At 45.0% G+C, this 27,316-nt stretch overlaps 1 protein-coding gene and 1 pseudogene across 2 annotated transcripts in view; both read right to left on the bottom strand.

Annotated features, from left to right (window-relative positions):
- Window positions 1-254: 254 nt before the first annotated feature.
- LOC143527891 (uncharacterized) lies at window positions 255-2,886 on the bottom strand (annotated as a pseudogene).
- A 10,398-nt stretch (window positions 2,887-13,284) lies between these two features.
- LOC143475714 (cadherin-1-like) overlaps window positions 13,285-27,316 on the bottom strand; it is a 121,673-nt gene continuing 107,641 nt past the window's right edge. The window contains exons 1-16 of one of the 2 annotated variants that reach the window (XM_076973665.1): window positions 20,020-20,382; window positions 19,681-19,795; window positions 17,817-18,058; window positions 17,254-17,397; window positions 17,016-17,171; window positions 16,704-16,848; window positions 16,425-16,597; window positions 16,215-16,343; window positions 15,877-16,062; window positions 15,534-15,778; window positions 15,229-15,371; window positions 14,925-15,149; window positions 14,579-14,797; window positions 14,335-14,465; window positions 14,076-14,219; window positions 13,285-13,950 (exon numbers count right to left, since the gene is read on the bottom strand). In XM_076973665.1, the coding sequence (XP_076829780.1) occupies window positions 13,747-13,950; window positions 14,076-14,219; window positions 14,335-14,465; window positions 14,579-14,797; window positions 14,925-15,149; window positions 15,229-15,371; window positions 15,534-15,778; window positions 15,877-16,062; window positions 16,215-16,343; window positions 16,425-16,597; window positions 16,704-16,848; window positions 17,016-17,171; window positions 17,254-17,397; window positions 17,817-18,058; window positions 19,681-19,795; window positions 20,020-20,064 (2,646 nt within the window). In that variant the 5' untranslated portion in view covers window positions 20,065-20,382 and the 3' untranslated portion in view covers window positions 13,285-13,746. Of the gene's footprint in view, window positions 13,951-14,075; window positions 14,220-14,334; window positions 14,466-14,578; window positions 14,798-14,924; window positions 15,150-15,228; window positions 15,372-15,533; window positions 15,779-15,876; window positions 16,063-16,214; window positions 16,344-16,424; window positions 16,598-16,703; window positions 16,849-17,015; window positions 17,172-17,253; window positions 17,398-17,816; window positions 18,059-19,680; window positions 19,796-20,019; window positions 20,383-27,316 lie in introns of those variants that run through there. The other variant, XM_076973746.1, reaches the window with a different exon arrangement.

The raw sequence follows: 27,316 nt of genomic DNA, 5'->3' as shown, positions 1-27,316 counted from the left end.
AAACAACCATCGTCTAACTGTTTACTCTGACTAAAAGAATGTTCTTCTGTGTGAAAATGGTATTAACGAGAGTAATAATGGAAAAAAACACTCATACTGAAAGGCTAAATGTTCATTATAGCATGCAACATAACATATTTAAGAAACACCTCATGGATGCCCTGGGATGCATCCTCAGTGATGTATCCTGGGGTCATAGGGTGTTTCGGGTCTCACATCATACACCCTCACCCAGGTGACCCAGCCGGGGGTGATCATCCGACTTGCATCCCAGTAACAGCCCACAGATCTGCCCTTTTCATCCAAAGTCACCGGGTGGCCTTCTCAGCGGCTTCACTTGTGGATTTGATGGCCCTCTTCTTTGCTGCTTCTATGATGCCCAAGCGACTCAAGACCTTGCACAGAGACCTGCCGGCAAATCCCCTGCAGCCTACCTCTATGGGCTCGTAGAAGGTCCTCCAGCCTCCCTCCCTGCATTCCTCTACCAGTTCCTGGTACTTAGCCCTCTTCCTCTCGTTGGCCTCCTCAATGTGTTCTTCCCAGGGCACTGTTAACTCCAGTATGATCAGCTGTTCTGTATACTGAGAGGTCATGATCATATCTGGGCGGAGGGTTGTTGTTGCGATGTGCTGAGGGAACCTCAGCTGCTTCTCCAGGTTCGACCAGTCAGGTGCTGTGTGGAGTAGGCCAGTTGTCTTCTGTTGTTGTGTTTTGGGTTGTTCTCCAGCTTTGACAAAGGAGATTGCCATCTTGAGATCATGTTGTTTTTTGGAGCTAATGGCTGAGGCCACACTCCCAGCGACTGTCTTGAGTACTTGGTCATGGTGCCAGTGGTAGCGACCATCTGCCAGAGCCTTCGGGCATCTGCTGAGGAGATGTTTTAAAGAGCCTCTACCCAAGCACAGAGGGCAGGAGGGTGTCTCACTTTTTCCCCACACATGGAGATTTGCTGGGCTTGGTAGGGCATCGTAGACGGCTTGTACCAGGAAGCGAATCCGCTGGAAATCTGGTTGCAAGATGTTGGTCCATGTGATCCTGTGCTGTAGTGCACTCTCCCACCTCATCCATGCTCCTTGTTGTCGTAGACCCACTGCCCTACTCACTCGCTCCACTTCCACACCCGCTCCAACTTCCTCCTGGATCAGATGGTGTCCTTCCTTTCCATGGGTCTGGCTGATGATGGGCTTTGGAAAGTAACCCACACCTGCTCTACCTGTTGCCACAGTGCCTACCAATGCCTTCTGTCTAAGGCGTGACTCTGCCAGCTCCACTGCTTCTTTCGCCCTCCACTTCCTTCCTGTCCTCACCTCAATGCCAGCTGCTGACACCATGCCGTCTTTCGAATCCCTGTACTGTAGGGCTTCCCTGGTGCGTGCCACCATGAACTCTTCTTTGACTCCACTAAGGGGGAGCTGCAGAATGTTACTTGTTCCGTAGAGGGCAGCACTGGTAAGGCTGCGAGGGAGGCCCAGCCATCTACGAAGAAAGCCACTAATCCTCTTTTCTAGGTACTCTACTGCTGTCATCGGGACTGCATAAATCAGCAGGGGCCACAGGATGCGAGGCAAGATTGAATGCTGGTAGATCCAGGCTTTAAACCTACCAGGCAGGCCAGATTTGTCTACCTTGGTGAGCCAGGTGCCAAGTTCGAAGCTTGCCTTCTGAATGGCTGCTGAGACCTTCAGGCTGGAGTCGAAGAGCTTCCCTAAACTCTTGACAGGTTGTTCTGTGATGGTTGGGATGACAGTTCCTGAAATGGAGAACTGGAACTTGTCGATCACATTTTTCAGCACCATGGACCTCGATTTGGCGGGCTTGAAACTCATCCTTGCCCAGATGTTGAGTTTCTCAAGGTCTTGCAAGATCCACCTGCTCCCTGGGACTGACGTTGTTACAGTAAGGTCATCCATATAGGCTCTGATAGGGGGTTGTCACACACCTGTCTTAGACAGCGGCCCTCTGCACTCCTCCTCGGCTGACTTGACCACCATGTTCATGGCTAGGGAAAAGAGGACAACAGAGATAGTGCAGCCTGTAATTATCCCTTTCCCTATGCGATGCTAGTCCGATGTTCCAGACCCAGATGTGACCCTCATACTGAAGTCATTGTAATAGTCCATGATGAGGTCCTTGATTTTACTGGGAACATGGTGAATGTGAAGAGCAAGTTCAACCAGCTTGTGTGGTATGGACCCATAGGCGTTGGTCATGTCCAGCCACAAAACTAGGTCGCCTCTGTTCTCATGAGCCTCTCTGATCAGTTGCGTGACAACTCCTGTGTGTTCCAGGCAGCCGGGTGCACCAAAGATTCCTCCTTTCTGTACTGATGGATCGATGTAGCTGTTCTTGAGGAGAAACTTAGTCAGTCTTCATGAGACCACGCTAAAGAAAACCTTCCCTTCTACACTCAGTAGTGAGATGGAGCGAAACTGACTGATGTCTCTTGAGTTTTCCTCTTTCGAGATCCAAACTCCCTCAGCACACCTCCACTGGTCGGCCACTCTCCCGCTTCTCCAAATCACCTTCAGAACCCTCCACAGGTGCCGTAAAAGCCCTGGGCAGTGCTCGTAGACGAGATAAAGAATTCCACTTGGCCCTGGTGCAGAAGCCGAGCGGGCTGCCCTGACAACCTCCTCAACCTGCTTCATACTTGGCTCCTTCAGATCTCTATTGAGATTGAACTCTATTGTTATAAAATGTTATCTTCATAAAATGTTTATATTTGTTCATAAGGAAAATGCGTTAGAGACCAGTAGCTTACCTGCAGACACAGTTGATGAGATGGTTGAATCTGTGCAACACCCACCACCCACTCCACTTGAACCTGAGTGAGATACATGTATGCCTTGGGAGGACCTTACTGTTCTCTGCAGGCCGATCAGACATTACTAATCATCTCCTGCTCCAACCTCAGGCTGTTTCCTTTGCCCTCATTTTCATTTTCCAGTGCTCCAGTCAACCCAAAGATTGTGTTCAGTCAGACCCATTCAAAGTAGTTAGCTGATCAAATTCTTCATAATTTTATAGATGCATCGGCATGGGATCACTCACAGAAATAACCGTACACAACATGAATGCCGCTATCAATGCAATGTGAAATAGGACAGATGTCAGGAACATCCTTTATGGTCATGCTAAATAATTAACCATCATTTGAGATCTTACACCCAACAATGTAATGGCGCATTTCCACTAGGGCCTGCTTGGCGCGGTACGGTTCGATTCGCGACGGTTTGTGAGTGTTTCCATTAGTACCAGGTCCCAGTTTGCCGGTACCTTCAGGTACTATTTTCGTACCTACTCGCTTGAGGTTCTAACTGTTCCAAAGCGGTACAGTTTTGTGATGTGGAAGAACAGCATGACACTGATTGGCCAGGGAGTGTCGTCACAGGTTGCGTAACAGGAGAGCGACTCTTCCGACTCCTCCGCTATGGACTCCTCAGCCATTTTTAAAACCCAAGGAGAGAAGTCTGTTCCCTGGTCAAACGCCGAGGTACAAACCTTTCTGTTAATAATCAGCGATCAAAAAATCCAGGGCGAACTGGACGGGGCCACTAGAAATGTAAAGGTTTTTAGCTAGGTTTCCGCGCTAATGGCCACTCATGGCTACCAGCGGTCCGTTCAGCAGTGCCGGTCGGTCCAAGCTAAAAAAGCTTAAAAGCAATTACCGGGCTGTGAAGGACCATAACGGACGCAGCGGAGCAAACCGCAAAGACTGGAAATGGTTCCAGCAAATGGATGCCATATACGGTCACCGGCCAGCCAGTAACGGAAGAGAGTGTTTGTAGTTAATGTTACCACCACAGTCACTACTGTACAATAGCTAGCTCTTAGCCTTGCTAGTTGCTAGTTAGCTGTAGCCATAAACAAAGCATGAGCAGCGATGACGTGCTACACATTTTGTGCAGTTACGCTATATTGTTGTTGCTTTCACGGGAATGCTTGTGTTTAATATTTGTTATTTTTTACGTTCAAGATTCCCCTTCCACTGACGAGGTGAGCGGAGTTGGCGGAAAATGTTTCCTTCAACCGGGCTTTCCTCGGGGTGCTTGGCGAACTTGTGAACACCATGCGAGACAGACGCCAGTAAAAGCACACAAAATGTTGCTTGTAGTACTATAAATATTTATTTCATATAAAGCTATACGTTATTTTTAGGTAATTCGCTTTTTGCACTTTTTTTTACTATAACTATATAATTTACATATTTTGTACTTTAAATATCTATATTTCATAATAAAGTTTGATTTCATTTGATTGTATGACTGATGCTTTTTATGCAGGGTGTGTTCAGCCTGTTTGAGTAATACCAAATTATTATCAATAATTAGAGCAACCACATACAATAATGAAGATAAAGTTAAATAAGATACAATAATGGTATGTGTTAAGGGGCATCGACCGGTGTTGTGGTCGCATACAAATGATGTGACGACACTACAACCCGCGCGCCAACAGCGACTCCACCCACATTGTGGTGGTCCACCATTGTAATGGAAACACAACACGACCGTTCCGTTGCGAATCGATCCGTACCGCGCCAAGCAGGCCCTAGTGGAAATGTGCCATAAATATCTCAAATTGTACAAAACCTCCTCAAACATAGCATTGCTTCTCTCAAAATTCTGAGGGTGTTTTTGTCCAATATGATGGCTGACACACAAACCTTGGCTACAACACCAACATAATTGTATTAGTTAATATGTATTGGATTTCTGTGATTTAGTATATCATGGTGTGGGCAGCAGGCAACTTACAAGTCCTGTTGATCATTTTACTCCATGGAGCAAAACATTTCATAGGAGTCTAGGTGCAGTTGGAGCACTCGGTCAGTGGGATGAATGCACGCAGTTTACACAGTGTGTGAAGTTAAGACAGGTTTCTGCAAAGTGGATTAAGACAGATCAATTGCAGAGCATGTTTTTAACGTACCACTTGCAGAACACATTTTTCCTCCGACCCCCTCTTCTGTAGGTTGGTTACTGCTCAGATACAGCATAGAACACTCAAGGTACTTGACTGAACACGTACAAACAGCTTTGGATTCAGACATTATCCTGTGATGAGATTCCTTCCTTTGGAAGGAAAAAAAAGAGTAAAACTGCAGTATACAGAATCAGGTCACAGTAAATTCAGAAGGCCAGCAGGCAATTCCAGATTTAAAAAGGTCACTTGATGCCAACAGCACATTTCAGCACTGTGACTGCCAAAATGTGAGGAAGTTTTTATTTTTCTGGAAATTATAATGACCACATGGTGGCAGCACTACGGCACCAACATTACTCTTTGGCTCCAATCCAATTACAGGTTTGGCCTCTACAAATAAGGTAAACATCTGCAACTGAAATGAAGGTAAGAAAATCATGCAGAGGGTTTAGTTGTGTGATCCCCTGCAAGTCACCATGCATAACATCATATCTATTTGGACAGTGAGTGTAGTGAATACTAAATTTGAGAGTTAGAGATGGTCACTGGTCTACCCTCTTTCGCTGTATTCAACCCCGGTGTGTTCGCCAGAACACCACTTGAGGCCAGGATGCATTCAACTCTTTATTCTCCAGTTCAAGGCAGGGATATGAATGTGAGGTGTGTATTCCAGGATGGCTGTGTATAGTGCAAATTGTAAGTCATGTACACACGAACGATGCACTATATACAGTTAAATTCCCCTCGATGAACATCGCACGACGATGTGCTCCCCACAAATATCAACACTGAAACGAACTTGTCGGCTCTGTTCGAAATAGCCTACTACATACTACTGGCATAGTGATCGAGCCCCAAATCAGTATGCCGTATGCAGTATGTGACCAAAATGAAATTTTCCAGTACGCAAAACATTCCCGGATGACCTACTACTTCTGCAAAATATTCCAGTATGTGAACAGAGCTATCTTCGTGGTGTACTGCATCCCATCATGCAACGCTACATTCACGTGACACCGTAGTATGCTTTGCTTTTGTCGCATACTGGACACTGTACTGCATACTGCTACAAGGACCAGTATGCAGTATCCAGTATATACTGAGTCCAGTATGCAGTATCCAGTATGTAGTAGGCTATTTCGAACAGAGCCGTCCACTGCCAGAGCGGCGCATGTGATGATGTCACGTCCAGTCAGCTAGAACTCTTATGCCCCTGTAGGGCCTTTTGTACAGCCGCCCCCAAATGTATAGAATACATTTGCTCACAACAAAAGGGCTCTATGGCTGCACACTGGTTGGAGCTGCGGCACTCTTCTCACCTTCATCAGACGGGAGAGCTGGAAGGAGGACCAGCCTGGCGACAGGTCGTGTGTATACTCTATCCTTTACCTGCACATCAGCCGATCTAATGCGTCCGTCCGGACTAGGGTGGACCTTGATGACCCGTCCAATTGGCCACAGAGCTCTGGGGAGCTGGGGGTCGACAATCATAACTACAGAGTCCTCTGTTAGATCCGCTAGTGTAGAACGTCACTTCTGGCGTGACTGAAGACCAGGTAAGTATGAGCGGATGAAGCTCGACCAAAAGTGGTCTGCTAGTACCTGGGAGCAGTGATGTCAGTAACGCGTTACTCTAATCTTACCACTTTTTTCGGTAATGAGTAATATAACGCGCTACTATTTCCAGTCCAGTAATCAGATTAAAGTTACTTATCCAAGTAACTGTGCATTACTATTTTTATTTTTCCTAGTAAAAATATATATTTTTGCTTTCTTCTTGGCTCAGTTCTACTTTTGCGTCTGACCGTAGCGCTCGACTCCACACGCTGCGCGCGACCCTGTGAGGGCGTGAGCACGTTTCACAAGTCATTTTTTGCAGTGTCCTCCCGTAACAATATGTGGTAGTATAAAGAAACACCCCTCAAAAACAGGGGAAGGAACATTTACCTGATGAATTTTAATGTTGCATTGTGTTCCACGTTTGAAAAGTGCTGGACTAACGTAATTTTGACTAACGTAGCCTACTTTAAAATGCTTGAAATTGTAATGGTATTTCATTTCACAACAAATAGCTGTCTGACTGAACAGTTCGCTTGTATTACGTTTACAAATAAATTTACAAAGAATACCGCGCAGCTACACAAACATAATGTCAGGAGATACTGTAGCGACTACTACTCCTCACGGCGAATTCCCCAACGGACAGGCACGTGGCCACTCAAGGTGTCTTAGCCCTTTAAGTGACACTGGGGGGGGGGGCGGCACCTGCGCACACCAGGGGTGTGTTATCAATAAAGTTTCCCTCCTCGGGATTTTTGGATTAAGCAGTTTCTGCCTCGGTTACCGAACCTGCTTCAATACATTGTTACTGTTAAAAATGCACTTCCAATAAAGTAAGTATTGGAAAAATTTATTTTTCTGCTGAATGTAACTACTAAAGTAACTTGTAGTTACTTTTAATATCAAGTAATCAGTAATGTAACTAAGTTACTTTTAAAAGGAGTAATCAGTAATCGCATTACTTTTTCAAGGTAACCAAGCCATCACTGCCTGGGAGTGCCTCCAAAGACGGCAGCTCAGGAGCTCATCCTTAGGGTAAACCACCTGAGGGAGAGATCCATCTGGCCGCCCCATCAAGAGGACATTGGGTGTGACGGGATCAGGGTCTCTTGCATCAGAGGAAATGTAGCCCAGCAGCTTGGAGTTGGGGATGCCTTCAACCTCAAGTAGCACAGTCCACAAGACCTCCTCTGAGACTGTGTGCCCACTGTAGTGTAGAGAGCGGTCTTCACCGAATGTATCTCCCTCTCCCATGCGCCCCCAAAGTGAGGTGCAGCTGGGGGGTTGAAATGAAATGAAATCATCTGCTTTGATAGGTGTTGTTGCAAGACTGGAGACAACGTTGTGAATGCTTCTCTAAGCTCTCTCTCACCTCCCCGGAAATTGGTCCCTTGGTCTGAGAACAGCTCCGCAGGTGTGCCTCTTCGTGCAATTAATCTCCGAAGAGTCATCAGAAATGAGTCAGTATCAATAGAGGTCAGGATGTCTAGATGCACAGCTCTAGTAGTCAGGCATTTAAAGACTATCCCCCATCTTTTCTCAACCCGCTGCCCCACTCTGACCCCTAGTGGCCCGAAACAGTCCATTCCAGTGGAATAGAAGGCGGGCTTGAACAGATGAAGGCGGGCTGCAGGGAGGTCAGCCATCTTAGGCACAGCAGGTTTCGACTTCCACCGATGGCAATCGGCACAGCTGCTCTGGAGATGGCGGACCGCCTCGCCTCCTCGCTGGATCCAGTAAGAGTGGCGGATCTCAGCGAGCACTCGTTCTGGACCTGGGTGTCACAGACGTCAGTCAAAATCCTGAATCAGCAGCTTGGTCGTTGGATGTGCTGGCTCTAGGATGATTGGATGTAGGGTATTAAACTCTAGATGCTCCGACCTGCGAAGTCTCCCCCCCACGCGGATAAGCTCTACGCTTCCATCAAACTCGGGAGATAAAGCTATCAGTCAGTTGCTCTTGGGAATATGTCTACCATCTCTCAGACGGTGGAATTCCTCTGGGAAGCTGCTCAGTTGTGCTCTGCTTGGATCTTGGATCTCGGCAACTCGGGTGCCCACAAAGACCTTGCAAGATTCAGACTTGAGCCATGTCGATACTGTGGTGGAATCTGACCACAGGACTGTTCTGTTTATGTTCAGGGTAAGCTCATTTTGCACAATCTGAGAGTTGTGCACCTGTAAGGGCGGCACAAAGTTCTAGTCTAGGCATAGAAAGCAATCGTTTTGGTGCGACTCTCGACCAGCCCAACAAGAATGACAGATAGATCTGGCCTTGACCGTCAACAGTCCGCAGGTAGGCTACTGAGCCATAGGCTTGTTCTGAAGCGTCACAGAACACATGCACTTCTCACTGGACTTCAGATAGATCTGCATCCTTAGGCAGGTATGGCCGTGGCATGACAACCCAAGGTAAAAACTGCAACTCTTTCTCTCAGTCCTTCCACTGCTGAAGGAGGTCAGGGGGTAAATTCGGGTCATCCCAGCCTCTGTGCTTGTCCCACAGGTGCCGGACTAACATCTTGGCTCGGGTGGTGTAGGGTAAGATGAACCCCAAAGGATATTACGCATAGTCAGGACGCCATAATGAACCGGATGGTGCTTGTAACCTGGAATACACACCTCACATTCATATCCCTGCCTTGAACTGGAGAATAAAGAGTTGAATGCATCCTGGCCTCAATGAGATGTCTAGCCTCAGCCACGGTCGGGAAGCTCTGCAGACAATTGTCGACATAGAAGCATCTCTCGACTGAGGATCTTACCTCGTCCCCGGGTTGGCTGTTATCTGTAACATGTAGCTGCAGGGCAAATGTGGCGCAGCAAGGGCTGCACGTTGTGCCAAAGGGTAGTACTTGCTACTCATATACTGCTGCAGGCTTATTTTGGGCTAAGTCACGCCATATGAAGCGTAGCAAGGCGCGATCCTCAGGGAGTAGGCGGACTTGGTGAAACATACCTTTATCACCTGAGATGGCTGCTGCATGCTCGCGGAACCTCAGTAGGACTCCTAGCAAAGATGCTCCTAATGTTGGTCCAGGTAGTAAGTGTTCATTCACGCTTTGCCCCTGGTACTGATAAGAACAGTTGAACACTAATCGGTTCTTGCCTTTGTGACTGACCATGTGATGGGGAACATAACAGGCTTCCCCTTCCTCAGACAGCTTCTTCACTGATTCTGCTTGAATCAGTTTCTCCATCTCTGCCTTGTAAGCACTGGCCCACTCAGGATCTCTAGACAATCTCTGTTCAACCCTCCTCAGGCTTGGCATGACGGCGTCTTTAGTGGCCTGAAGGCAGGGCATATTTCTTTGACGGAACAGCGGTGTGGCATAACGGAGGACACCATCCACATCCACACGTGAGGTTCGCATCTCAAGGAGGCTTATGGCCTCGTTATCCTGTCTGGAGCGGGTGACCAGCTTATTACTTCTGAATGGCACCGTATCAACTTGCCATAATTTCTCCACATAGCCCATCTGCTCATTCACCTGAGTTGGTACCGATGTCACCAAGCACTGGTGTGGGCGAAACGTCTGGTGTACCATTCTAGCAGGCCCCTGTAACGCCCAGCCCAACCTCGTATAAACTGCAGCAGGGCCTCCCGGAGGCCCCAAATGGACCGGCTCCATGGGAGTAATGAGATGTGGGTGGTCACTCCCGATTAGTAGAAGGGGTCTGACGGTCTTGAAGGGCTGTATTGGCAGACCAATCAAGTGCTTGTATTTTCGCTGAAGCTGCTCCATGGGGTAGGTATGATCTGCTAGGTCGATGCGAGCTGCAGTGAATGCTCCTGTGATGCGATACTTCCGTTTTGGGTTGGCAGGAGAGGAAATCGAGAAGGACACTGATGCATCATAGAGAGTCTGCACAGTGTTAGATCTTCTGGGGCGCCTTGCAGACTAAGCCTGTCTGTGGCAGCAGGCAGCAGCATTGTTCTCTCTGAGCCATCATCAGCGAAAGTGTCAAGTGTCTGGTTGCCGTGATGAATGAGTATGCAGACAACTTTTAGCAGGACTCTACTGCCTGCTGTGGGTCTAGTACAGGGGTGGCCAACCCGCGGCTCGCGAGCCGCATGCGGCTCTTTGCCTGGTTTCATGCGGCTCCCCAGCCGGTCCGCGGGCTCACCTGCACAAACGGGGCGACACACTGCTACATTTTCGTGGTGCGCGGTTAGTTTACAAGCCTAGCGAGCCGCTAATATTTTTAAAACCGGCGTAGTGGAAAACACGCATTTGACTGTCTTCACAGCTAATAATTTACACTCGACACCCCCCCCCCCGCTCAACAGATTACACTCGCCCATGTACGATGTGGCTCTTTGCCGTAACACAGTAAGAAAAGTGGCTCTTGGTCTATGACGGGTTGGCCACCCCTGGTCTAGTACCTCGGTGGTTGAACTCTCGCTAGGTTTCTCCATTGCTGCAAGCTTGGCCGGTCCCTTCAATGATCTGGCGTTGACCTCATGAAGCACCTGTAGGTGTTTTCCCTGACACAGACCGCAAGCCTTCTTTAGGTTACACTGCGCTGCCTGATGCCGTCGTGCACATCTCCAGTATCTCCAGTATCTGGTCCTTATCCAGTCCGCTACCTGCTTTTGGTGAGCTTAGATATTGCAGTACACTGACAGAGGAAATGCTCTGAACTGTTACATAAGGGGCAATATGACTGGCTCTTCCCTTGCGAGGAAGCCTGCTTGGTTGGAGTGCTCTCCTTCTTTGTCGCTTCGCCAGCGCCATGCAGCACGGTGACTGATCTCTTTCCCTGACGTGGCTCTAGTCTAGGCCTCTGTCCTTCCCTTGTCCCCTTTACAGGTAGCTGGCCATCAAAATATTGGCACCAGGCCTCATAATTCAGCCATGCTGCAAGGTCAAGCAGGGTGTAGCTGGTCCCGGAGTGGTGGAACATGCGGCGGCAAAACTCTGCCCTCTGCTCGGTTGGTAGCTTACTAAGCAGTCGTGCCACATGTGAGCCACACTGTAACTCCACTTCTCCTTCTGTGCCTAGTGTTTGGAGCATGCCGACCAGTGACTGGATCTGAAGCGGAAACTTCTCAAAGGCAGCGGTGTCTCCACGTCTCACGTCTGGGGAGTCCATCACTGTAGCGATTCGCTTCAGTGCTACCTGATGGGGCTGGCCGAACTTGTCACTCAGCGCTGCCATAGTGTCTGTGTAGGGCGTTGGGGAGTGCAAGTAGGCGTCTGCAATAAGCGTAGCCTCCTCCAGTTTCAGGTGATCTACCAGTACCTGATATTTGAATAGTTCAGTCCCATCAGCGGGCAAGAGGTTCTCCAATGCGATCTTCAGTCGAGCAAACTCACTAGGGTCTCTGTTCGTGAAGTTGGGTATAGTGGGACGAGGCCCTCTGTAAGATGTCTCTGCCACGGAGGAGCTGTGATGGAGGGACTGCGTGTGAAGAGGTGGCCGCGATCGGGTGGGGGCTGCAGGCTGTGGAACTGTCGACTGTCGTTCAAGATGTTGCGGTGTTGCAAACTGGAGCATGAGGAGATGTCTTCGCCTCAAGGTGTATACTCTTGTCAGTTGCCTGAGCCTCCATCTTGAGGGCCTGACGCTCTCTAATCATCTGGCGAGCCGGTCCGTTAGTGGTTGGTCGCTAGATGGTTGCACTTCTTCTGAATCATCTGGACAGGAAGGCGGCGCAGGCCAGTCATCCTCCTCGCTATCTTGTTTTTCTTGCAGGAGAACTCCCTTTTGAGTCTTGGTCCTCCCGAGGTTTCTTCCTAATCCCCACCCTATAGGGAGTTTTTCCTCGCCACTGTCGCCTTTGGCTTGCTCATTAGGGATCTGGACCCATACGATTGTAAAGCTGCTTTGTGACAACGTGTGTTGTGAAAAGCGCTATATAAATAAATTTGACTTTGATATCTTCTTCAGGCTGCCGAGAGAGAGAGAGAGTATAAATGTGGAGTAATCTCGAGTCGCTCCCCTGTATACTTGATCTGAGCGTAGCGGAGATGCCCACTGGTCCTCTGCTTCAAGTGTCAGACGGGTGCCAGGATAGCACGCATCTGCCTCTGTCCAGGCTTCATCATATCCCACGGGCTGGTGGGGCAGTGAACCGCGAGTGTAGTTGAGGGTGGTCATCTTGGTCATTCCCTCCCGATACGGATTCCGCCCATCATCGTGTCCATGCCTGTGGGGATGATAACCGGCTAATGCTACCTCATAATCCTCATAGCAAGTTGGGAGCCGCAGACGCCGCTTGGGACGTACATCCTGTGTCTCTTGTTGTTGAACTGCATCCATCTTCAGGGGGTAAACACAGCTCTATCCGGCTCGAAGGACCATTAAATGTAGTGAAGACTAAATTTGAGTTAGAGCTGGTCACTGGTCTACACTCTTTCGCTGTATTCAACCCCTGTGTGTCGGCCAGAACACCACTTGAGGCCAGGATGCATTCAACTCTTTATTCTCCAGTTCAAGGCAGGGATATGAATGTGAGGTGTGTATTCCAGGATGGCTGTGTATAGTGCAAATTTTAAGTCATGTATGCACGAACGATGCACTATATAGTTAAATTCCCCTCCATTAACATCGCATGACGATGTGCTCCCCACAAAGATCAACACTGAAATTAACTCGTCCACTGCCAGAGCGGCGCAGGTGATGATGTCACATCCAGTCAGCTAGAACTCTTATACCCCTGTAGGCCTTTTGTACAGTGAGAGAATGTCACATGGTACAGCTGTATTTCAGGTTTTTTTTTTTTTTTTTTTAATATGGCTGATTATAAATGAGGGCTGGTGAATGCACTGTGATGAAAGGAGGACACATGAAATAATTTTCTATCAAATGGCAGAGGCAGAAGCCATGCCTTTTATTTAACAAACAAACAAAAAAGTGTTAATAAAAAACACCACAACTGCATTTGCACAGTACATCTTAAATGGCTAGACAGAATGGTGGGGGTACAATGAACTTCATATAGTCCAGCTTGAAAACATGTGTGGGGGAAATGCACTGCGTCAAACATTTACTGATTGAATGCTTTCAAGATCATGCAGGATACAAAAGCCAATGACCAAAGCTCTGGTCATAAGTAATTTTCAGCAGGGTTCCTTTGGCCTACTTTGAACAGTGTTGAGCATTTTTGCCCCAAATAGACGCTCCTAATTACAAGCTCACGTGAAAAGAACTATAAAACTGTCCCATATTTACATCCATCCATATGTTTCATTGGGGGCAAAAAATGAAGCTGGTTGAACTTTGGCATCGCATGGACGAACTCCACATGGCTGCCTCAGTCCTCTCCTCCTCCGTACATGTCAGCCAGCTTCTTGAAGCGTGGGCCCCACTCGTTCAGGCAGTCGTAGTCCTGGTCCCCTGAGCTGGAGGAGTTCAGCGAGCTGAGAGAGCCAGCCTCCGAGCCACCTCCCTCGTAGTCGAAGACCAGCAGGGAGTCGTATGGGGGAGCCGTGGGGTCATTGTCTGCTGCCTTCAGGTTCTACAGCATGGCAAAAAAACAAAACAGAACACCATAAGATAATCCCAAAAGACTGACCAGATGCAAAAGACATCCAGCTTTATGCAAACAGTAGCAGTTGCCTGAACCCTCTGCAAATTACTTACATCTTCGATGAAGGTGCCAATCTCCTCTGGGTTGGCAGGACGAGGGCGGTACTGGGGCGCTGGCATGAAAGTCGGGGCCACGTCATTACGGAAGACGTCCGGGCGGTTGTCCAGGCCCCTGTGCAGCACACTCAAGTCAAAGTCCTGCACAAAAGGAGGAAGAGGAAAAAAAAGACAAGAGTGAGACAGGGAAAAGGGGAAAAAAATACAACCAACCACAAAACCACAACCAACCCTCCCCCCTCCTCAATGGGCCAACCTGATCATCTTCTCCACCACCCTCCTCATCATAGTAGTAGATGTTGTCGCGGATATCGTCATCAGAAAGCAACGGCTCCTTCTTCGACGACCTCTTCCTCCTCAAGAAGAGCAGCAGCAGAAGGACCAGCACTAGAGTGGAGGACAACACACACTACCATCAACACCAATGGCCACCTAACAACTCAGACACCAGACATCACCTTAGAATTGTACTTGAAGGGCATCCGCAAAAAATGTCTTACACAGAAGAGCTAAAATGGCCCCAAGAATTCCGAGGATGGCGGACAGGCCAAAGCCTGCCTCGCCTATGCGTGCACACTTGACTTCATTTCCTGTGCAGTCACATACAGAGGCCTGCACACTGTTGTCCTGGAAGAGACCACCACTGTCAAACACCCTCAGAACAACATTGTACTCTCCCTGTTCCAGTGGGGTCTTGAGTTCAAGTATGATTCCAGTTCCTGCACACAAAAGAAAACATTTGATAGAATGTGAGCTCATTTAAAAGACCAAAACGAATAACCTGGATGGACAGGTACGCGTGCGCGCACACACACACACACACACACACACACACACACAGCTTACTACTGCTATTCATCTTGACAGTCCAGTTTTTCTGGCCATCTCCCACAAGATCTGCATTATATGGAGAAGTGAAGCCAGGCCCGTCCTTGTCAGTCACAGACAGCAGCACTGGAGCCGACTGCTTGTTGCACAATTTGAAGGATCTCTCCTCAATGACAGGAGGATTGTCATTTACATCCTGCAGCTCAATCACAAGGGTCCCTGTACCAGTTGCTGGAACTGGATCTGCAAAAACAAAAAGCTTTTAGAAGGCACTACTCTGATAAATGTTTCTTCTGAAGAAAACATGGGAAAATGAAATTACCATTATCCATGGCCAAGATCAGAGCTTCGTATCTGCCATCTTTCACAACATGGGACTCTCTGTCCATGTCACTCTTGACCTTGATCACTCCAGTCTCTTTGTCCACATTCAGCCAGCCGGCAGGATCACTACCTACACGATACCTGAAACACACAGCATGACCTCCGATTACTCCAGCAATGTTCATGCAGCAGAGAGAGAAAGTCTAATCTCTAGCACTACAACCACACACAGATATGGACACAGTTATGGACTACAGATAAACAGCAGCTACCAAACATTAAAGGCACTGAGGAAACCCTTACGTCACTTTTTGAGACTTTGCCGTGTCAGGATCATTAGCGGTGTACACTGTTAGTTCACTGCCAACCTCCTGATTTTCAGATATAGAGATTGTCTTCTTCTCTGGGTCAAACACTGGAGCCTCATTCACATCAATAACATTCACAGTGACTGTGGCAGTGGAGGTGGTCAGAGGTTTGGCAAACTGAACCTCATTCTCAGCGATCACCAACAGAGTGTACTTGCTGTTTCTCTCAAAGTCCAACGGCTAAACACAATACAAAAATAAAAGCAATAAACTCAAGAACCATTCCAACTAAACAAAGCAAATATCATGTTAGCAAACCAGTTTCAGGGGTGCAGTACCTTGACAGTAGTAATGATGCCCTCCTGTTTGTTTGGTCCTGTGCTAATGTTGAAAAACCCACCACTGTTTCCATTAATAATCCTGAACTTTGCTGCCCAGGCAGGTGACTGAGGTTCATCTCCATCAGTCACTGGCATTTTCACCACCAAAGCTCCCATTTTATTCTCTGGGACAGACACGTTATACTGAAAGACAATGAAGCTTCATTACCGATATGAAAACATCAAAACAAACAGTGTATGTCAGACTTTTGACAGGTAGTGTATATTCAATGAATCCACCATAAGACCATAAGGCTAAATGATACAAAACTTTCTGTATTTGGAACTTTTCTTACCGAGGTCTTCTCAAACTGAGGTGCATGGTCATTGCTGTCGGTTACAGTAATAATAGCTTTTCCTTTGCCTGTGAGGCCTTTACCCTGTAAATCTGCAACTTGGATCTCCAGTGTGTATTCAGGATATTTCTGAAAGATCATGATTAAAATTATTTATGATCTCATTCCACATTAAATCCAGCCATTCATAAACCTGATTTCTGCACTCACCTCTCTGTCCAGTCCTTCAGCCTCCACTAGAATTGCCCCACTGACGGAGTTGATGGTGAACATGTTTGGATATGGCAGTTCTGGAATCTGACTGAGGATGGTGTATCTGATATCAGCATTGTCAGTGTTGGGGTCATCTGCATCAGTGGCTGTGACCGTCATGATCTCAAACCCTTCAGTGAAACAATGATCATGACATTATGAGCAGAGAATAATAAAAGGAATAAATACCAGCCATCACTAACTACTTCATTAAACTATATAGCCGCAAACAGCTACCTTTATTTGAAGCTTCTGGTACACTGCCTAGGAATGTATCTTGGGTGAAGACAGGATTGTTATCATTCTGATCAATCACATTGATTTCAATATCCATTGGCTGTTCTTTTACACTTCCATCTTGAGCAACTGCATGAGCTTGAAGCTGGAAATAGCAGAAAAGAACATAAAAAAATGTCCGAACAGGTTCATTCAAACTGTGCATTAATCAGAACAGAAACAAGGCCTCCTTCAGCAGAACCCACTGCATCTTGTGTAAGCAACAATATGCCATGTATCATTAGAAGTAGTAGGAAACAAAATGTCTCCTACCTGATACTTGTCTTTTTTCTCTCTGTCTAGAGGCATTGTAACAAACAGCCAGCCAGTGCTCCTATCCACAGTGAAAAGGCCCTTAGGAGGCTGGTCTGCTCCTTCACCAGTGATGCTGTACCACATCGGAGTTTCCTTAGCCATACTGGACTTGATCTGAACAAAAATGCAGCAATTCAGTACAAAAAACAATATATATAAAGGAAAGGTTTCATCCATGTTACTCAACATCACACACCTGAACCGTCATCTTTTTAGGGAAAGTTCCCCTTTCATTTTCTGGATAGGAGATTGGAGGGATCACCCAGTCTCTCTTTCTCCTGCTTAACCCAGAAGATGATTTTGGAAACTCCAGAAACAAGACAGTTGAGGGGGATTCAGGCTGTAGAATAAAGAAAGAGAAACAAATACATGACCCGAGTCTATAATCCTCCCCATACATTAAATTTAGTTGTTTCGTTCACACAAACAGAACCGTGTGTAAATAAGTCTGGTGTACAGCATCTGACAGGCGTGTACACAAGACACCACCATCGGACATCAGTGGGACTCAAATTCTGTCTTCCAACAGCATGCACTTCATACAACTCCAGGCAAGCATCACTTGAGTTGGGATGTAATCATCCAAGTGTAATAGGTTATTCGCTGTTGGTTCATATATCAAACCAACACTAAGTCTTCAAAAATAAAAAGGAAGTCAAATGATAAATTGCTAATGGCAAAAATAAAGAAAAAAAAAATCCAGCATGTGTCACAGTTCCTGTTTTGTCCAGGAGAGGTCAGGCTGTGTTGGTGCAGTACCTGTGCAGGTCCCACTGCCTCAGTGTATTCCTGTTGGCCTCTTCCACCCTCATGTTCCACCCTCACGTACGCAGTGTGTCTCTTGCCCGTGGAGTCCCAGGCGTGGACAGAGAACATCCTGTGACCCTCATGAAGAGTGACCCATCTCTTCAACTTCACTGTTCCATCAGTGGTCACCTCAAACCGCTTATCAGTGGTGTCAAACACCATGCGCGACCTTCCACTACAGTCACTGAAACCCACTGAAAAGAAAGGATGGTATTAAAGATACGGGTATGGGTTTAGGTTAAGATCATAACTGTACATGCATTCTTCTATAATATCGAGGCTACTCTGATCGGCCCTTGATCCTCTGCCAGATCCACAATCTTTCTGATACACATGAAATATATTTCATATATAAATATATAATGCTATAGCATTAAGGAAGTGATGAATAAATTTGACTGCATATCAGGAACAAACTGGCATTATGAAGCAGCCCGACAGCACATCACAGAGATCAAATGTGCTCCCAATGCTCATCAGACCAATATAGTACTATTCTACATTAAATCATGAAGCACCACCCAATACCCAGAGGTTCATACCACCATTTTACATCAGATGTCTGAACTTCACTACGTAAATCACACTAATGAGTCAGTAAATATTAACCTAGTGTGTGCAGTATTTTGTCAATTGTGATTTTTACACCGCAATCGAAATTTGTCCTCCGCTTTTAACCCATCTGTGCAGTTAGAACACACACACACACACACACACTAGTGATTACTAGGGGGCTGTGGATCACACGTGCCCAGAGCGGTGGGCAGCCCTAGCCCGGCGCCTGGGGAGGGGTTAGGTGCCTTGCTCAAGGGCACCTCAGTCATGGCCTCAGGTCTGGGAATCGAACCCACGACCCCTCCGGTCACAAGACCAGTTCCCTACCACTAGGCCATGACTGCCTAGTGTACAGCATTATAAAAACAATTTATATGGTTACCATGGCATCAATAGTAAACTATGTGCTTCAGATTAACAAGATCCAACTTCCATTTTGTGAAAAGCACCAGAGTGAAAGCTCAGAGCCATCTAAACACTGCCATAGCGATGGAGGTAAAACCTGATTTTGCTAACCTGGTCATGAACGTGCTTCCCCACCCACAGAAACTATTGTTCAATCAAAGCTCTAAAGGCACCATATTAGCATTAACACCTGGCCTAGCAAGGAAAGTCTCCTTATGAGAATGTGGTCCATTGGAACGCAAATTGAACCCATGAAAGGAGACGCTACTTTCAGATAATTAAGGAAGCAGCGAGTCTCATTCAAGTCAAAAGTGTGGAAAGAACAATAGTCAACAGATGAGAGTTGAAATGCAATACAAAAAACTGTCATGTGAAACCAGACCGACAATGAAGAGCTCGTAAGCCGCTGTACTTTATCCAGCAAGTGCACAACCCTTATCAAAAAGGGTAATGAAGTTGCCAGAGCTCAAGGTGACGCGGCGCTGAGACATTCTTCTGATAATAAGGACCCTGCCACAGGGCCCCCAAATTAATGAGTCCAAACAAACACAAACCCCATCTTGTGTGAAGCTGATTACCCCTAAAAACCAAGACAGGAAGCCCAAACGATACTTGTATCATAGTTCATGGTGAATTTTTAATTACCTTTGTAAAATTATTCATCTTAAGTATAAAAAATTACAGTAAAATTACACATCAATGATGACTTAATTAAATATAATACTAACCAGTAATGAACTCAACAATCAGGGTGGTAATCACAGATAGGCACAGTTACAACACATTTAAACCAGTATTACCAAAGAGCTCTTTTCCAGTCGTACATGTAGGTTTTAAACATAAAGGTGTTTAGTACCTTTCCCGAGCCTTTTGCCCCTATGAAGGTGCTCTCTGTGTACTCTGAAAACGAAGAGCTCCGAATCAAATCCAGGTGAACATGGCGGCGACTCCGCCAGCGCAGACGAAAGTACCTTTTAAAGTAAAATATCACAGATTAATCACTAAGATTAATCACAAAGATTAATTAATTATAACGAGAAATAAAAAAAATCACATTTGTTTTATTTGAGGCGGGTTAGTACGGCAAAGTTACGTGTTTGCTCTTTAGTTTGAAAAACGCAGGCCAGTCGACATGATATCAGTCAATTAAAACAAATACGACCGAGTAACACGACAAGACACAGAAAATAGTTACCTGCAATAAAAAAAACACAACTCCTATTCCAACACGCCGCTCCATCCGGAAAATAATCAAACGCAGTCCTTTGACTCTTAGTCCAAATGCGGTGTAATGGTAGCTCGACGTAAACTTGTTGGTCGACGGTGTAGGAAATAAAGTGCAGCAGGTAGTTTCTGGCTGACGCAGTCAGGTGGCCTCGCCCATCCGTTTACACCGTGTCCAAGTATGGGCATCAGGTCCAGATCTCCACCTACAACACACAGGTAACTTCAAGAAACCCCCGTGTTCATCTCGAAACTAACCAAGTGTCTGCATGAATTCACCAAAAAGGAGGGGAACGACGTTATAGCTGCTTAGACTCGTCCCAGTCTTGTAGCTCATGACTGGTATGAGAGTTGCATCCTCAGATATGGACGAGTCCACACATGTACCAGGAGCATTTACGGAAAGCCACTATTCATATAATATGGTGCACGACGTGTGCTTTATAATAAAAGAGACACATATGAAGACTGAATGATGCAGGATCCCATTACACAAGCTTACACTGGAGGAGGAGCCGCTCATGACAGCCCAGTTCCCAGCAGACGTCTTCCGTGGTATTTAGCAGACTTCCTGTAATACTGACTGGTTATGAGGGTATTAATACTGGACGGATGTTTAAGTAGTGATTTGGGACGCCATCATTTCTTTACACCTTCACCAATAAGAGAGGGAAAAAACCGAATTGCTGACTTTGTATTATGTACTGTCCATAATCAATGAGCAAGTATTGCTCGTCTACTGTTTATCCCCATATGACACCAATTCTAATACTGGGAACTGACTAGACTAATAAACTGAAGTAAAACTCGGGTTATAATCCATTATTGCGACGATGACACACGTGCAATTAGATTAATTGCGCTAAATAATGTATAATCCTAACGTTGATGGCCTATATATAGCGAGGGAGCTACACTGTGTTGTTGCAGGAGCAGAAATAATGAGTATTAATGTCGATGTGTAGCGCTGGACAGCAGACAAAACCGAGCCCTGGGGTTATGAAACCCAATGAAACATCCGTTATTGAGGCTCCAGTCGAGTCACGAGTTTACAGTGTGATCACACACACACACACACACACACACACACACACACACACACACACACACACACACACACGTACACACCCCTAGCATTATTGATAGAAGAATTGTAACTGTGTGTGTGTGTAAGTAACACACAAGTAAGTTGGCTAGTTAGCTAGTTATAGCCAAGACGTATTTTTTCTTCAGTAAACCCTTTTACTTGCGTGAAGCCCATTATGGTTGTTCCACTCTCTACCAGTTCACCAAGTTTCGTAACTTTTATAACGTTAGTTACGCTAATTTGCCATATTTTACCCTGCCAGCCTAGCATAGCCAGCTAGCCATACACATGCTAACACATGCTAACCAGCTCCATGGCACTTAGAAATAATTTGGGTGATCAGCAAGATATGTGATGGTCTCAATTAGTTAAAGAAAAGACAATCACAACTTTATAAAGGTGTCTAGTTAAGCTAAAAAACATTACATTACCTGTATGTGTCTACAACCAGACGGAGATTGGCAAGTAATTCATTAGCTAATATTTAATGAATGGCCAATTAGACCACGTGACATCTTTCATTTTAACAAAATTTCTGCAGATAAATGTCTGCCGATAGGCCTACAATTAAACTACTTAATTGTTAAACTACTAGTTTTAATTGTGCATTATACACTAATACATTTTTGGATATGTCAAAAAGTCCTATAGTTGAGTATACTTAAAATCAGAGGATTTTGAGCTTTAAGTATGGGTATAATACTTAAAACATCCGATTCTGAGTGTAGCTATGCTCGAAATATCCGACTATTATACTAGTATGTATACTACATACTGCATTCCGTATATAGCCTTCTTGGGGCCCAATTGTTATTCTATGATCAAAATAGTCTACTACATACTATATACTTGTACTAGCAGTAGTGTGCAGTATAGTATCCAATATGTGACAAATGCAACATATACTACACGATTACACAAATGTTCATACACTTGTGAAAGATTTCCTGCCGTGGCGGGATGCAGTACACCATGAAGCTCTGGTTTCATATTGGCATATTTGGCCAGAGCAGTATGTCATTCAGGTGTCTTTCGCATACTGGACAATTTAATTTTGATCTCATACTGATTGGTGCCCAGACAGTACACGAGTAGCATGTAATAGAGTAGCATGTACATATTTTGAACCCAGCATGTGTTATTGTTGTTGTGGTACACTACTATTCCACAATGCATTATAAAATAAAAGCGAGGAGCTATTCATGTCTGAAAATTATTGAAAAACAGAATAGGGCATAAGAATGACCAGAAATGAAAAGTTCAACACACAGATGGCATCAACAATGATACATTGCTACATTTAATTCTGGTATCCTGAATCATGAACTGTAGGCAACTTCAAAGTACATCTCATGTAGGCCATGAATCATGACGACATTGTGAGACTAGCTCAACACACCCTGCATAGTTGCATTACAAGATAGATAAGTCTAGTTTCACATTTTGCCTTGCAGGAAGAAGTGAAAGTCCACATTTACTCAATGAATTACGTGCATTTCCGCAGCTCTCTTAGAGTATATATACTTTCCTAATTATGATGAATGAAATATCAAAAATCCAAAACTTGCTTTTAAGCTTGTGGACTCTGGCCATCTTAGTTGAGCTAATTATGAGAGTTTTAACTTCCTCTGACAAAAGGGAGTAGAAGGCAGAGAGGAGTGTGTTAATCATTTGTTTGGAACCAGTTTATCTGGGGCTAGAGGTTAGTCTCAGACGCCAAGCAGGCCTGCTACTGCTACGTAAGAGAAAACTTGTTGTCGACATGTGACTTGACGAAGGGGCGACTTCGACCTGTTCATACACTTACTCCAATACTCCTGTTTTTCATACTCAGTCAAGAGGACTGAGAACACTGGGGTTAGAGCTCCATCACTGCTGAAACTTCTTTGTAATCCTTTGGTTATGTCCCCAAAAGTCCAATACAGAAGTACAAAAAATATTCCACTTGTGATCTCAGGAGTGGTGTTATGAAGAATGCCTGGGCTTGTTCAGTTTGGTGCCTCTTTTATCGTCCTCAGACATGTAAACATCAGATCAGTGCCAGACAGGAACACTGGTTCAGCTACAGTAGCAGAGAACACAACGTAAGAGCTTTACATCAGAACCTTTTCTCAGTATGTTTCACACATTAATTGACACAATACTAATTTTGAGAAGAAGCTGAAAAAGACCAATATAGATACAGCAGAGTTAGGTGCAAAAGACTTTCAGCTATTAAAGTGAACGTACAGTATTACAGAATGGAGGGACTTTCAAACTATCACATTATTCTCATTCCTTAATTGAAATGAGCATGATAAACACAGAAGGAAGTAAATATTTGTTGTACGGAGTTAGCTGAATTCCTAGCAACTAATATTTTAGATGTGTTGTATTGAAGTGTTAATGTAGCTTCAAAATATCCACTACAATTTTTCAGACACACTCGGATTTCGAATTTGTCTATTAGACAGTTTTAATAGACAGTTTTTTATCAGTTTTATGATATTTTTGTATATAAGCTGCTACCTTGAATAATTTTGAAATACTCTTAAAAAACCACACAAAAACATAGTGAACAACCACATAAATCAAATCTTTCATATATTGTGACTGCATATTACATGGGTAGGTGCTCTGAAAATGAACTCATTTTAGTGATGGGAATGACTGGACAGCCTAAAAGCTCCTGCATTGTTTGGTTTTGCATGTGTGAAGGGCTCATTACAGTGTGTTGCATGTGCCAGCTCACAAAAAGTCCTTTATTATGTTACGAAGGTCCTCTCGGGTAGTTAAAGGCGAGAGGAAGGGTCAACTCTCAGGGTGTTTTGAAGGCCATTGGTTTCAGATGGCAATGATGGTGCTGGACCCATAATAATTAACCAGCAGGTCAGTGAATGTAGATATAAAATACACTTATAGATTGAGCATTTCTGTACTACTTAACATAACCCTGTCCTGACAGCAGCCTCTGTTCTTTCACATAACAGCCTTTTAACTTTTAGCAAATAAGCAGTTACGTGCTCTTAGTGTTGTATTTGTGGACTCTGTACACAAACAGAAGCATTTTCTGAACGTGTGTTCCTAAATTCTATGGAAGTTTCCTTTGAATGTTTTTTTCACCAGCAGACAGATGGAGAATGGATGTGTTTTGACCATGAATGATATATGTGTGGCTGTTTTGTGGCGAAAGAACAAACCGTGAGAGATTGTTGAGAGCGCGCAGTTAACAGGGCGAGTCCCTGGGAGTCGCAGTGGGGGAAGGGCGCTTATCTCTTCATGGACAAACCAGTTTTGTATTGCACCATGAAAGCCTGCTACTCATCCACTTCAGAGCTTCACGCTGGGTCCTTTGACTTAACTGTCCCACTCAGAGATTTCCACGAACAATCACAAACGCCAGTGTCTGCCATTATGCAAGCTTTTACCAAGGGTAATGCGCAGCATGTTACATGTGGAGTAATGGCTTTAAGCCCTAATGAACACTGATGATATGGCAACCAGCTAAAATGCTGCCCTCAGCCAATATCCTTCCCCTTGCCTGCAGTGATTGACCTCTCGTCTGCATCAGTGGCCTCTAAAAGCCCATCATGGTTGAAAGCTGCTTTTAGATTCCATGAAAAGTTTATGCTTGTGCAAAATTAGGAATCATATTAGCTGGCGGTGTCATGTTCCCAAACAGCGTCGCTGCTCTCCTGCTTTCCGAGCTCGAGCAGGACGACGGGGGTTTAATGCGAGCCCCGCTCGTCCCCTTAAGGTTCGGAGCAGCTGACACGGGGCGCGTTCCGCAGCCACAGGACGAGCCCTGTCTTGTCACACCCCACCCCCATTTTTTTTGTTGGTTCTTGGTTCTTCTTTTGTTACCTTGGAATGTGTGAAACCTCCCATGGCCTCCTGATCCAGCCATATGACTCCAAAGCTGGAGGTATCTGTCTACGTCCCTGTAGAGGGAAACGCTTCTTTTCGACAAGAGAACTGAGCAGCATAGCGGACGCTCTAAATGCCGGGACTCCTGACATCGATCCTGGAGCTTGTTCTCCTTATTGATCTTCTTCTTGCTAAGGCAGTATTCGAGGCCACGTTGCAGGAGGCCTCAGGTAGGAAGTGCAGGTATGCCCACCTGTGCACCACTGGGATTCCCTGGGGCAACTTACATCACTTGACCCTCTGTTTTTGTTCTTTGGTATTTCTTGTCTGGTTGGTGCTGGATGGTGGGCTTTGTATTTTTATTTTTTGCATTTGTTTATTATGTGGAGAATTTGTGCGGACGTACACCTCTAGCGGCACACACACTTTGCCGTCACACTCTTTGCTGTTCCCCTGACAGGTACCTGATCTTCTGCCGGAGGTTTGTTGACAGTAAACAGCCTGACGTGACATCCTCATTGTTCTCCAGGAGAAGCCAGATTACACTGGAGTTGTGTTTCCAGGTGAAGCAGAGGAACAAGGGGAAAAAGGGGGGGGGTTGCTGAAATTGGGGGTTGCTGATAATGGGACCTGAAGCCTTTTGCTTTAATTGAGCCCTGAACAAACCCACCACACCCAAAGTCTCTCTTGCCAGCCCTTACTTACCTGCTATTGTCAACAAAGTCTGCTTTGTGACCGCATACCTTCACCTAAAGTCTGCAGTGAACTAATCCTCACGCACTCGGGGTTAGTTTTAGAAAAACTGCAAATGTGCTTTAAAATTTAGCAATTTAGCAGGTATTTAGAGCAGGTATTGCAGCTCTGCTCATTAAAATAGCTTCTCTACCAGTTTTTTAATCATTAAAATCAGAAACTGCATGCAGCTGTTGTTGTGTGTGCATGTGGAGGCAGTACAGTCAGTCTTTGTGTATGAACAGGAATTTCAGGCTGACGCTAAATGACAATGGACACTCACTGTTCAAGGCTGTGAACCGCTGCTGATCCAAAAGTCCCCATACCATACTAGTTACACATTTACATAACTCTTAAGATTAAGGGAATATTTTGGTTTAGTTCATGGGTTTAAACATGTGTATATTTATAGGATGCCCCAAAACATGTAATAAAATACAAATAAAATTAAACAAAAGACATTTTGTTAATTTTTATTATTGTAGTTCTAAGGTTTCATAACAAAGTAAATACATGTATATGTCTACATATATCTTTTTATGAACTACAATAATCATATAAACACATACATTTACACATACATACATATATACAGAAATTCTGACTTAATGGAAAGAAACAGCATCACTATCAGTGTGTACCACCACTAACTCTCCTTGGCATGTTGAAGCATGTAAATGGCAGAAAGATGAAAATGAAACCTCAAAAGCTGGGACATCCGCTGCTTAGACCAGGATAACGAGCCGAGTGACCGAGCAGAGATGTAATGGGATACTGAGTATTTTATTGCAGGGAGGGTCTCTTTGTAAAAGACACAGACAGTTGAAACAACGGCAATTAATCAGAATAAAAAATATTGTCAGTATCCTAAACAGTGCTGGTGTCTTAAAGCTTGTATATATGGTCTTGTATGTATTAGATTTTAAAAGGAATGAAAATACTAGTAGAGGTCAGAATACATTCTTTAAGATGTTTATGTTTGTTTGTTTATGTAAGTCATGTAAATTTCTTACATGAAAAATGTGTGCTTTCAAAAGCATTTGTGCTCTTTATGTACTTTTCTGTCCAAATTAGCAACTGAAACTGTCCCTGCTTGTTGGTGACTAATCTGGTTAGAACCAGAGTGAGTCAGACAAGATGTGAATTATTTGATATCAGCCTCAGACACCTGAGTATCTGTAATACGGAGTTCATGTTTCAACATGAGGTGATCTTTTTATAGAGGCTGAGCTATTTTGCAATATAGGAATATTTTTTTAATTTAAGATTGTCCAATTACTATGACTAACAGAGAGATGCTACCATCTAGTGGTTATTATTATTATTATTATTATTATACACCTTGCTACATCTTTATAGATGTGCATCTTTATAAATTGTTTTAAATCTTTTTTTTTGAGCCCAACCCTTAGCAGTAATTTATTCAAAAGCTTATATTATGAGGGTCTATGGGCATGTTTGAAAATTACAGTAGTGAGTTCTGATTGATGGTGCCTCTGACTTCAAAATTCGCAATGACTGCTTGTTAGGAATCATTTAAAACTAGAAGACAATTTTTAAATTAATTACAGATCTTGGAAAAAATGCAAACCAAACCTGTAAG

This window comes from Brachyhypopomus gauderio, chromosome 1, assembly GCF_052324685.1.
Source record: "Brachyhypopomus gauderio isolate BG-103 chromosome 1, BGAUD_0.2, whole genome shotgun sequence".
Taxonomy (NCBI): domain Eukaryota; kingdom Metazoa; phylum Chordata; class Actinopteri; order Gymnotiformes; family Hypopomidae; genus Brachyhypopomus; species Brachyhypopomus gauderio.
Note: the sequence above shows the minus strand (reverse complement) of the source record. Positions and strands in the feature narration are given on the sequence as shown.